A 13,838-nucleotide genomic window follows, 5' to 3' on the forward strand; every position below is an offset into this window, starting at 1 on the left:
TTTACTTATTATGATAAATATATATAAATAAAACACTAATCAGAATGTGTATTTTCATATGTTTTAATATATGTAAAAAGCAGCGTTAGTAAAACAAAATCATGAGTTTCGTGAAAAACGCTATCAAGTGAATACATTAAAAAATAGTATTACAACAAGCATTGTTAAATATATTGTTAGCAATATCAATAAAGTAGTTTTATTCAAGCATACGTCATGACCTTCATATCAATTAGATTAATAAAAAACAATATGACAATATGTTATGTGTATCTATATACTTATAACATACTTTTTATTATGTATAATGTATATATATATATGGTAGTGCTATACCAACTGTGAGTCTGACGTTTAAGAAAATTTAATAACACTTGGAAATTATTGAGGTTTGATATAATTTGCCCTGCAAATATAACTCGAATTTTTATTCCTAGAAATATTATAATAGTTACATTTTCAGGAAATCCGTCATAATGAATAATAAACTTTATTTATTGAGGATAAAATACACGTTTAGCCAAAGGCTAATCTTCCACATGCTTTTGTTTTGTTTTGTTTGGTATTGTTTAACGCCCTATCAACAGCTATGGTCATTTAAGGACGGCCTCCCGTGTGTGCAAGATGCATGCGTGTAGTGTATGCGTGTGTGTTTTGGGAGGCTGCGATATGTTCGTGTTTGTCTCCTTGTGGTATAGCGGAACTGATGCCGACTTTATAGTGCTACCTCACTGAAACATACTGCTCCTCTTAGTTATATTATATCTCATCGATTTTTTGTCTTATTTTTTGTCTTTTTTCTTTCATTGCCCGTTATACTTGATTTGATATTCACACCGAGGAGTTGGTAACTAGTGCTAAAAAAACCTTAACATTTTTAAAGTGTAATGCTCATACCGATGGGTTAGTAGCTACTGATTAATCATTATTTAGATTTTTACAGTTTCAGGTTTGAAAGTATTGTGGGTGATAGCAAAAGGCTAATTCTCCATTGTATGAGTGCTATTTTACTGACATGAGCAATATGAAAACTGTATTTTCCACTAGTTTGAATTCACCATTGAAAAATAAAACTGTCTCAGATTAAAAGATAGTAATAAACAGTTACAGAATAAAGTGTGTTTCCTGTTGAATACAATTTAAGTATTATTCGTGTGTGAGAATACTTTAATATTTTTGCTCTAGTTGGATCGCTCGAGAAAATGCATTCTGCGATACTCGTGAAATATCAATGGTACATGTAGTATTTAATAAGAAACTAACCCCTCCTTCCCTCCACCTGTACCATTTAACCCTTACCTGCTACCCCTACCACGTACCACTTCTCTCTACTCTTTTTTTTTTTCATTTTTCTTCTACCATCTACCATTTATACGACTCCCTGTATCCTGAACCCGATACTTTCTACCCCTTCCTTCTACATATCCTGCACCGTGTAACCTCAAACCCCTACACTATACCATATACCCGCTTACCTGTAGCCTCTACTCTTATCAATTACCTTGTACCCTGTACTCTCTTCCATATCACATGTGTCCTTCACGCCCTATTCTCAGCCCGCTTCCTATCCCTTTTACAATGTATTTTCTAATCTCTACCTCAACCCTCTACTTTTTACCCCGTTTCCTGTAACTACCCCCCCCCCCCCCTTGTACCTTCTACCCGACAGTCTTTACCAATGAAAGTTTTTCTCTACCCATTAAAGTTTTCCTCTACCCTGTTCCTTCTACCCTCTAAACCCTATCGTGTACCCTGTATTATCTTCCCATTACCATCTGCCTTTACCAATGAACCTTTCCCGTCTACCGTATTTCTACCCATATTCTCTACCCTATATCCTTGTCATCTATCCTCTTGTTAACGTGAAAATCTTTGGCAATGATAACTTAAGGTAAAATCTTCAGTGAAAATAATTTTAGGGTTTTCTTTCGAAGAACTGTAAACTGCAAATTATTCTTGCGTATTGTAATGGATGATTTTGAAGTAAACGAAGACGAACTGATAGCTATGTTCAGGTGTTTGTTTATGAGCAGATATCAATACAGGATTACACAAATAAAGCGCATTGCTTATTGAGAAATAATTGTATCAGTAGTTTTTAATGTTTTACTAAAAAATAGCAAAATCATATAAATATTATTAATAATTCACATTATCAAGCCAATCATTGATTTCTATATCGATGTTTGACTTCAGAATAATAAGTAACATAGTTGGATTTTTATTTCAATGTTTCGTTTCACGTTTCATCGGATCACATAACTATTTCAAGGGAGGCAATCACTACAAACTCTATAAACAAAGTAAGTAGATGTTGTCTAAATTGCCGGGAGTAGCTCAAAGTCTGATCGATATCATTTAAATTTCTATTTTTTTTTAATTATCAGACCACAGTGTATTGTCCGATAATCTAAAATGTCAAAATATCAAAACATCGAATGGACCTTGAGCTACGGTTACCACAGCTAATGTCTCCATATCTCTATGTAGAGTTTGCTATTATAATAATGGCCGAGTTCATACAAATTTACTACAGGTCTTCAAAATAGGGTTAAACCTGGAAAAGGGAATACTAAGACATTAAATCACACTTCTTATTTGTCTTCTTTGTATAAGTTTATCAAACCGTCATATGCAAATACAAGTCTGAAGTTGGAATCGGGATTTGCTTCTGTGTCTCCTACTTAGGGAACATTGGAAAACACGGAATGGATTTGTTACCCCTTGCAACACTTAGGGTCCATTCATTTCTACACTATCCCTTTGCCGATTTCTCTCTAGACACTCGTCGTCATATGACCTTAGCTGTTATGAAGATTTTAAATCAAAACAAACAGCCAAACATAAGTGTTCTAAGCAATTAGATAAAATAATTGCTGGTCTTTCTTTAAATTGATACAAAAGCAACGGTTGCCAGTGGCGCCCATGGTCAATCGGTACATACTTGTTTATCTTAATAAATGTTTAGCAAAGCCGTGAGCTATTCTAAACATTTTTACATCAAACAAAACACTATTTCAGATTCATATTTACATCAAAGAGCTAATCGACTGATTTATAATAACGAGATCAAATATGTAGTTCTCCATAACTTGCAAACAGCTATGAAAATGAAAAGTTTGGTGTGGTTTATTTTTTGACGTCCTATTAACAGCTAATATCATTTAAGGACTTGCCTCCATGTGTGTTTTGTACGCGTGCATGTGTGTATACGTGCCGGGGACAGGATGTGTTGGTGCACTTGCCTCCTTGTGACTGATCTGATGCCGATTTTATAGTGCTATCTCACTGAAATACCATGCCGAAAGCATCTAGCACAGCATTCCGCCAGGTCACATTATACTGAAAATGGATGAACCAACTGTTGACATTACCTTAAATGCTGGAAGTTAAGCAGACTTTGGTATGTCCGGGCCTTTGGACAAAAGTCATATTCCTCCTCACCTGGGCAAACGCCAGATTAAAGCCAGAAGTGAAATATTGCCAAACAAGGCGCTAGGAAATAAAAGGTAACTAGAAGAAAAAAGAAAGATAAAGATTTCAAATGTTGCAATGGATGCAGCAGATTTATTTTTCCGCTTTTGTGTCCCCAAATAGGGGACATCAAAGGCAATGTCCAATTCTGCAGGGGGTTCCGGCATTAGTCGCCTCTTACGATACATGCAGTGGGTAACAACAGGTGTATCATTTTCTCGATCCGCGACCTGCAGGAAACCGATCATAACTATACAGGTCACTTGAATAATTATTTACGGAAATAGCTACAATATACACTGTAAATCCCAACACACCAAGTTTATTATATGACAAGTTGGAACGCCGATTTTTGGTCTTTAGTAACACTTACTTATTCATTAACATACATTCTAGTTAAAACACGTAACTATGTATATGTAGCTTACAGGTAAAACGTGCACTTATATAAAATGCCTTTACCCTAACTTCTAACATTGATTCTTCCCACTCAGCATTAAGGGAAATGGCAACAACTGGTTCACCCGTTCTCTGTATCAATTGACCGGGCGGAATGCTGTGTTTGGTGCCTTCTGCATGGCATTTCAGTGAGATAGCACTATAAAGTCGGCATCCGCGCTATCACAAAGAGGCAAGCACACCAACATACCATGCTTACTGCAAACACACACGCAAACACGCATACACTACACACAATGTCATGGAAGCACGTCCTCAAACGACATTAGCTGTTAATAGGACGTTTAACAAAATTAAACAAAACAAAACCAATTAAGTTAATAAAAACACTTACCCGGCCTACCGTATACCATGTTTGTGCTAAAGATGTCTCGTCTCTCAGACGAATTTACATGAAATTGCTGAAACCACTTCGACTTAATCTTAAGTCCAACATTGCCCCTTTTTATGTCAAATAATGACATTGACAACAAATTATTCTGAGGATTGATTTGTTTACTTTACAAAGAACACGTAGTATGTACAGAAACAGCAAGATAACATTGTCAAAACCAAACTTAAACTAAAATTCAATAAAAATATGGCAAAATATGAAAAAGGACATATTTACTAAGGGACCAAAAAGACAAATAACAAGGAGTATGAGACAAGGTACTCCAGAAAGATACGCATCCTCTGCTTCATTAACGACAACCGCTATGTAAATAAAAGAACTTAATATCAATTAAGAAATTGAAAGAACAGCCAATGAAAGTCACACTAAATGCATTACGTACGTCGCTAGGGCATGAGTAGATGTCTCATGAAGATCAAATTAATATCAACTGAAAAATTACTAGCTAAACGCAAACAATAGAATCGATTTATCAAAACAAACAAAAATGCTTGTTTAAGGAATTGTTAAGAGAATACCTTGAAGTCACGTTATTTTCTATCCCTACGTCACGGTTTGCCACAGGTTATAAATAAAATATAATATACATTAAGAAAATATAAATATCCATCTAGACACTAAGGTGACGAGGCTCACACAAGTTCAAGTAATATTTTAATACTCATAATCACATTTTTCCCTTAGATTCCAATTGCAATCATAATTAACAACAGGTTATATAAAAACTACAATCTACATTAAAAATGAGAGTAAATTTGACCGAAGAAATCATCTCACACGAAATCTACTACCAAAATTGAACTGTTCTATAATGAGTTACCTCGCTTGGCACACTGTCCTGATTCAATTCCCTGAATGAGATTCAAACCCGGCCGCGACTCGCTTTTATACAGACTATCGCGTGCCACACTGAAAACTTCAAACTAGTAAATACTATTACATTATGCAATGCATCTCGTCTTTTCCTTGTTTCTTAAACAACTACAAAATACAAAATACCAAGTCATTTGCTCAAAATTAGCTTATAAATATCAACAAAAAAAAATGGTATGTAACGGGTGAGGGGATTTTAACCTTACTTACTAGGCCATGTCTACATGTATGTTGTGTATGCGTGCATGTGTGCCGGAGACAGGCCTTGTTGGTGTGTATGCTACCTTGTGATAGCGCGGATCTGATGCCGATTGTATAGTGCCATTGAAACACTTTATACTGACACACTAAATGTTGAACGTTAAGCAGGCAATAACAACTGCCATTTTTAAGAACTTTGTTTTGTTTTTGCCAGGTGACAGAACCCATTGCCTTTCTCACCTGGGTACGTTCAACATTAAAGCCAAACGAGAGGTAATGCTAAGAAAGGCACAAGGGAGTAAAATGATGATAGAAGAAGAGAGAAAAATAAAGATCCCAAATGTCGCAATGGATGCAGCAGATTAATTTGGGACCGTGGACCATGGTTCAAATGTCGTTATTCGTTACCCTATTTTTAACTTTGAGATTTGACTTGCTATGAAGCAGCATGTTATTGTTTAATATTATACTGCAAATTGTTTAAACTGTTGTAGTCATTTCGCAAAAATGCCGATTTGCATCATCGCCATCTTTGCAACTTACAGCGTGATGAACATTTGCTTGTTTTATGTATAGTATTGTTGTCTGACCCGTCGACAGTTTCAATCATTTAGACTTTCATAAAAAAATATGCATAAAAATATGCAAGAACATTTTAAAACTTAAAAGCTTAAACTAAATGGTTAAAAAGTTTAAAAGATTAAAAAATAAATAGCAAACGATTTGATTTTTAAACACGATATCAGATTATTTTGTACAAATTCATTGAATGTAATTAATCATATATTAATACAGTAGCACAGAAACAAAAATGCACGAAACATCTATTCATAGTAAATCACTTTATGCAGTAAGCTTCATGTTTGCGAACTTATTTATAAGCAATACATGTTTATCTAGATTAAAGGTGATCATTTCAAAATTAATTGTTTAAAGAAACTATATACAATGTTTCAAAAGCAGTTGAACTAAAAGGTTAAAAGTGGTAAGATAGTATTATGGAGGCCTATTTCCATTTTGTGTTTGATAAAAGTTTTCATAGGAATTTGTCAAAACCTTGATTAATGTTTTCACGCGTAAGACAGACAAAACATGAACAACATTTAAATAAATAACATGAACCTGTACAGATCACAGCCGTGAAATATTCAACAGTGAGTGTAGTTTTTCAAGCGACACAATTATTGATTTGGTTGGTTTAGTATTGTTTAACGTCCTATCAACAGCTATGGTCATTTAAGGACGGTCTTCCCTGTGTGCAAGATGTATGCGTGTAGTGTATGCGTGTGTGTTGTGGGAGGCCGAGGATCGGTGGGTTTTTTTCTGGAAGCTCCAGCTTTACCCACTACCAAAGTCTGGCACGTCCATGAATGACCATAGCTGCTGTTTAATAGGACGTAAAACACAAACGAACACAATCTGTGGCATATTCAAAAAAGAAGTTACTCAAGTCCCATAAATAGTTCTACACGTCTCTAACAAATGTCTTTGTCATTTCGTCATATCATGGTCTTTCCATTGTGATGTGATGCCATGGAAGATATATTTATCCTACATGACTTTTCATCCTGGAAAAACCTATATTGTCAGCTATGTGAGAACAATAGAATCTTTTCCTACCTTGAGGGTGTGACAGAGAAATCTCCGACCCGAGGGGTTATGTTTTTTGGTTGCCTAAATCGAGGCTCTGCCGAAGGTTAGACAACCAAATCAGATTACCCAGAGGGTTGGAGATTTCTGTATTGTTTAGTCACAACTCCACCGATATTAGTCTGTTTGTAAACAAAAACATATGTGGGGTTTTAATATCGTCATTCACTTTAAATGACGTCACAATTACCGGTGACACATTTGAATGACGTCACAATTGAACTCGTGCTAATCGGCATGAGGCTATCTTCCCCTAGCGAGTGACTAATAGAATCTTCCTTTACCTTGAGGGTGTGACAGAGAAATCTCCAACCCGAGGGGCGATGTTTTTTTGTTGTCTTACCCGAGGCTCTGCCGAGGGTTTGACAACCAAAAACATCACCCCGAGGGTTGGAGATTTCTCTGTTACACCCTCAAGGTTGGGGATGATTATTTTTCTCCCATCCTATTATTTCAGTCACAACTCCACCGACAGTAGTTTGTTTGTAAACAAAAAAACAAATGGGGTATAAATATCGTCATTCACTTTTGATGACGTCACAATTACCGGTGACGCATTTCAATGACGTCACAATTGTACACGTGCTAATCGGCACGAGGCTATCTCCCCCTAGGGGGTGACAAGCTGATATTTCCCGGCTAAAACGGAAGAAACACATGTGAAGGGAGGGGGAAATAACTAGCTTTCATATAAAATATAGCAATTACAACTGTAACATAAATGGAATATTTACAACGAACATACAAACTCAGTAAAAATGTGTGCATTCTGTTTTACGTAACGATAGTAACATACATCAAAACATCGAGGTTCTGTTTATAAAAGATCAGATAAGTTCCCTCGGTCCTTCTCGGTTTCGAGCTTTTTTGTTAGTGGTAAAAAAAATACCTGCTGTTTCGATTTAAGTTTTTACAGCATTAACACTAAATGCTAGCATGTCTTAATTGTTTATCAGTCTTTGTTTTCATATAGTTTAAATAGCCAAGTTTCCGTGAGTCTCAAACATTTACACAGTTCGTCACAATGTAGTCGTCCGTGTTTTTCAATATACTGTGTGAGGAGTTTAAATTCTTATTCAAACTTTTTAAGGTCGAGATCTGGCGTGTTGTCTGTTTTCAGCTCATCAAGAATGTTACCTATGGGAGTAACAAACGTTTTCTTGTCAAGAAACCCAATAGCTATTCCTAAACAAGCATCTGGATAATAATACTGGCCGTCTCTTTTCATGACAAAAACTGCTGAACCAGACTCACCACATTCAAAAAAATGTTTGCTGTTGTATTCACTTATGACAAGTTGTCCCTTCATGATATATTTTTGAAGAGAATCTTTTTCAATCCCAAGAGGTGGAGAGTCCGTAAGTCTTATCTGACCATGCTTCCATGCCAGAATACCAACAGACAGCCCAGAACTGGCTCCCAGCTTTATGCATCTAATTGGGCGATCATTTGAGACTATAAGAAAATAAATGGTAATTATTATCAATTGCGAGAACAAATATACAAGTTTCAAGCATTACGATAATTTACGTTTGAAATAGATAAATCTAGAACTTATTTTATAGTGATTTGATTACAAATACAGACTATTATAAATGTACAGTCTTCATTTACTAAAGTACAGTTATATTTAATGGAACGCAGGAGAAAAAAAAAAGGAAACTTGTGTAATTTTTCTTGTAAGAAAACATGAAAAATGGTTGTGAAGGTAGTTTATTCCATGATTTGAAGTTTTACATGACGCAACGTTTTCCTACATCCTTATTACATCACAATCACATGAGGTCGGTCATTTGTAACATTGACTCGGGGTTACTATTCTTTTGAAAGAGCAGGTTGATATTATCTTGATGATGTCGCTTTATTTGTGACGTCACAATGCTCTCTGCCAAATGCAGTTCTTTTCTCAAATTTCCATACATTCCATCTTGTTTAATGATAAACAAGTTATTAAGCGTCTAATAATGTGTCTTAGTCTCGGTCTATTTCACTTTCTCATGTCCATATAACCACATACTAACCTCAATGTAAGTCCATAATTGATAAATACATGTAATACTAATCACAGGACATAGAATGTTCTTTTAATATCTTTGAAAATACCAACATAATACTTAACTGACACAACTGATTAAAATGGTACAACTAATGACGTTTCACCATTCCGTCAGGTTATTGCATCATACCTGTACTCCTATGCAAGACTCATACAAGACTCATACAAGACTCATAAGAAAAGTTCAAACAACAACAACAGTCTGTTTAACACAAACTTAGTATAATCACATATTCAATTTGAAACACCGATATCAAAGAATCCGGACACAATTTTCGAAAACTTTTTATCCTATGGCGTGACTGTAAAACTGTGTTTGATGTAAGGTTTTGTGATAAGTTGACTGACACAATGTCCTTTTTGCTGTACGATATCGCTAGAACTTGGCTGTCATAATGATTTTTTTTGTGTGCAGTGATTTGCTATATCTTGACTTAAATACTGTATTTGTGATAAGATTACACTTATACTGCATTGACGCAAGTTATGTTTCAACACGGTGACACAGTATTAACGATTGACTCTCTGCATCAAGAAAAGGCCAGATTTTACTCCGGGTCACTCATCAAAATGCTTTTTTTTTATTTGTTCTGTTACCTCGAGTCAGGCCCGATTCCAGAGTATTACGGTCACTGTAAAAACGTTACTAGCATTATACAATTGAACACAATTTAACTATTCTTACATGAAATAAAATATCTAAAATATACCTTATTTCATACGAGTTTTCCTTGTAATTGTAATTGTAGTTCTGTAATTCTGACCGATCCATATCACCAACTCCCTCTTTTTTGCGGGACGATTGTTCAATGGCACGGTTGTTGCACAAAGTGCGCACGCTATTTATGAATTGTTGTGCGGTCACAAAGCTGTATAATAATATTTACATACTACTCACTTGAATCCAGATAGGATATATCTGCTTTTTTCCGGAAGCATATGTTGGTGGATGTGTCAAGTCCATTTCTGCAAATATTCCAAATAGCAAACATCAAAGATATGTAAAGTTGCAACCTTGTTATGCGTTAACATTTCAGATGATCCAGGATAATGTATAAGAGGCTCAAGAATGTGATACTCCGAGGTTAACATTTGTTGGCATAGAGGTATTTTTCCATTACTTTTTTTTTGTTGAGAAAAATAAATAAAAATGTGAGCAATCAACTCGGAAAAATGATTATCTCTGTTATAATTCGGTCATTGCAGATGATATATGAGTTATGTCCTGGAGAAAATGATATTTCTGACGGAAGTAGTGTAAACTTTCCAGCAGTTCCTGTGGTTGGCTATTTATAATTATTCTACTATAAGCTTTATGAATGCTACGTCTTTAATATTTTGGTGTGATATGCTCCTTGCATGTTTTTTTGAAAAACAATTTATCTTACTTGCTCTTTGGAGATGAAGATGTTTTATGTCATCAAAGGAACCATCACATGGTGCTCTGTCTTGGTAAATTTCCACAATTGCTGCATCTATGCCGGTTTCTAACGTGGGGTCAAATATAGCTCGGACTACTTTTCCGCACTCCCAGTAGACATTCCTTCTGTTAATAAAGCAATTTTCGGTAATTGTTTTTTGTATCTTTTAAAAGATAGTTATATCTTTATTGTTGTTGCATTGAATTCAAAACAAACCATTTAATCTACGTGTAAAACTACATAACGGGACAAATATGATACTTTTCAAAATACCATAGCTCAGATGCATGTTGTTCTAGCACCAGGTCATTTCCAGGCAAAGATACACGCTCCTAACTCTTTTTTTTTGTCACAATTGACCTTCCACTGAAGAGTTATACATACCCATTTTCGACATTGCCATCATCTTCACCTACGGGGTCACCTACGGGGTCACCGTCGATTTCCATATCCCTTACTCCTCTTAAGACATTATCCACAAAGTGGTCAAAAGGAGCGATGACGTCAGCACCACACCCTTGTTGTGAACAACTGAAGCGTATTGGCGTGTTTCCTTCGGATATAGCCTGCTTATAGAACAGATGAGCACATGTTATGAACCCAGTTTTACCGTTGCCCATTTCTACGAATGCCCGAGTGTTCCTGCATAAGCTGGGATGGCAGCAGAATGTGATTTACATAACTGCATTCCTATTTTCAACGGAAGATGTTCATCTGTTTCCATTGGATATCTGTTTGTTGGTATGTTGGTAGATGCAGCACAAACACAGTAGGTGGATTCTTGCTCTCCTCGTTTATCACATTGACTACCTCCAAGGGCACCAGAATTGAATTCCCCCTCAAGTACTGCAACAGGCATTGCTCCTTTCTCACATTTTAATTCGGTTGGAAAGCAGTTGCTCTCGTAGGGAACGTATCCCTTGTGTGAACAGTGTAGAATGATGTGTCCTGTAGATTAAGGTTCTGGACATTTCACACTTGTTAGGCTTCCAGCAGTGATTGCATTTAAATTTGGATGCTGATCCCAACGGTAGTCAGCCCATAGGTCAATAACAGACTTACAAATGACTTCTTCATCTTCTGTAATTTCAGTTTTTTCTATCCAGTTGCTCTCCGGAGATATCTCCGTGTTTATGATGACAACACTTACGCCATGTATGTCTTCTCTCTTCTCAATATTATCAACATTTTCCGAAATTCCAAGGCATACTCGTTCAATCGGTTGATTCTTGTGTACTGTGAATGTCGGCTTAAAGCGAGCATAAACATCCTGATTTCTTTTTTCTGCTTCCCTACAGACTGATTCAAGCAACGTGGACTCCGTTTTCATTCCATACGACATTTGAATGCAAATGTCCATGCATGGATTTTCTGTGTTTCTTTCTGTAAATAAATGCACTATGTTGTTCATGTTAAGGCACACAGAAAGACTGAGCGGTGACAATGTCATGCGCGATTTTCCCTTCCACTCTGTACAGACAAATGCAGGAAGACAGTGTGCCGGACGAGATGCAGCATCGGCCCCGTGGTCCAGCAGCATTTTTACCATTTCGGTTTCTCCTAAAAGAATTGCAAGATGCAATGCTGTCCAACCAACTTCATCCTCAGCATTTACGTCTTCTGGTCCACTGCTGATCAACATTTTTTGCAGTACAGTACTACTTTCGTGAAGAACTACATGATGGAGTGGCAGGAAATCTGTTATTAAATTGACAAATATTTCTATTAACATGCATACGACTGAATTGAATAATAAAAGTTAATAATTACATATTTAACTCATGGTGATTTGTACTAAAGTAAACTCTTAGGGAACGTATGTACGTAATACACAGTTAACATGGTTATTGCGAATTCTCAGGGCACTATAACTCAAACAGGGAGCCAGGATAATAGTTTTAGTACAAAACAAAACTCTCTGCAGACTTTGGAGTCCACGAGAAAGCTCCTATCACAAAATACAGAAACTTGTTTTATTTAAGCAATGATTATCAGTAGAAGTGATCGTAGTTAAGTAGTGTTAACTGTTTTCGAAGACAATACCATAGATACTCTTCGCCTGCTGTACTTGAAAAAATATAAATGCTGTAGGGGCATTATCTTTTCTGCCAATGACGAATCAAGCAATGTGTCATACATACCATACGGATGCTTCTTCCGACTAAGTTTCAAAAACTGCTGATCGGAACGAATTCTGTTTGGTAACGATGGGTCTGCGAGAAAATTGCTTGTGGGAATGTGAATGAGTTTAAGTGGGTCTTCACCTGGAATTCCATGGGCTGCGTTTATAAGGTGTTGTGCAGCTAGTGTGAATACTTCCTGAATAGACTCCTCTTCTTGAGAGGGCGATACAACCACTACCACGTCTATGGCATCGGGATCTATGCGTAATTTTTCTAACCATTTAGTCTGTAATTGTATTGATGACACAACAGTTAATTTAGGCAAGTTCTCATTGGATATATACTAAAAATGACTACCTGATAGTTCTTGCACATGAGGTCAATAATTGCAAACATCAGAGTAGGAGATATTTTAAATTAAAGGTAAAATAAAAACCACCCTTTCATTAATGATAAAGTGACACGAAAATATATCACTGCCAAACACATATATTCAACAAATGTCAATGAAGGGTTGGGAATGTATTTAAACGATATTGTTTTGTTTGATAAGAAGGTCAACGCTTTTGATTATGCTTATTAACTAATGCGCCTTGTTGTTTTGTTGTTAAAACTCTAAATTCTCGCTTTATGCTCTCGATATTACTTAGAATGGTTCAAGATGTATTAGACAGACATCGTCAATAAAACAGAAGAAGTTTATACCTTCGGAATATCTGGTTTCCCTATCCTTATATTTTTGTAAAGAATGAGAAAACAAACATTCAAACGTACCACATAGTGATCAACATCGAGGTCATGCTCAAAGAATAGGGTCCAATTTAGAGCTAACAGGATTGTCATTTAATCTATTCTATTCATAACGAAGTTACGTGACATTGGCATCAGCACCTATTCCATAGCTAATATTTACACGAAAAAAACCTTATCGGACGGAAGAACGGATAGGAGTAACAGCGTATGCCCGCACCATTCTGTGGCGGGCCATAATTTGGGTCTGTACGTAGGAATTATTTTTCGAGAGAGTGAGGCATATCAATTTTGCTGAATGTTCTTTCTAATATAAGAGTACATATTATTTGTGAGTTTGTGTCTACGCTGCAAGGGTTATAATATTTCATTATATGCCGAGCCAGATGGAAAAAAGATATTTCATGTATTTAAATAAAAACACAAATTATGTGGCA

The 13,838-nt window shown here is 36.0% G+C and overlaps 1 protein-coding gene across 1 annotated transcript; it reads right to left on the reverse strand.

Annotated features, from left to right (window-relative positions):
• Positions 1–8,123: 8,123 nt before the first annotated feature.
• LOC110442613 lies at positions 8,124–12,925 on the reverse strand. The gene is made up of 5 exons (XM_021486301.1): positions 12,670–12,925; positions 10,913–12,226; positions 10,496–10,653; positions 9,999–10,073; positions 8,124–8,506 (listed from the first exon to the last, which is right to left on the reverse strand). The coding sequence occupies exons 2-5, from the start codon at positions 11,146–11,148 to the stop codon at positions 8,124–8,126; spliced, it is 852 nt and encodes a 283-aa protein (XP_021341976.1). The 5' UTR covers positions 11,149–12,226; positions 12,670–12,925.
• Positions 12,926–13,838: the final 913 nt, after the last annotated feature.

Source organism: Mizuhopecten yessoensis, unplaced genomic scaffold, assembly GCF_002113885.1.
Source record: "Mizuhopecten yessoensis strain PY_sf001 unplaced genomic scaffold, ASM211388v2 scaffold716285, whole genome shotgun sequence".
NCBI lineage: Eukaryota > Metazoa > Mollusca > Bivalvia > Pectinida > Pectinidae > Mizuhopecten > Mizuhopecten yessoensis.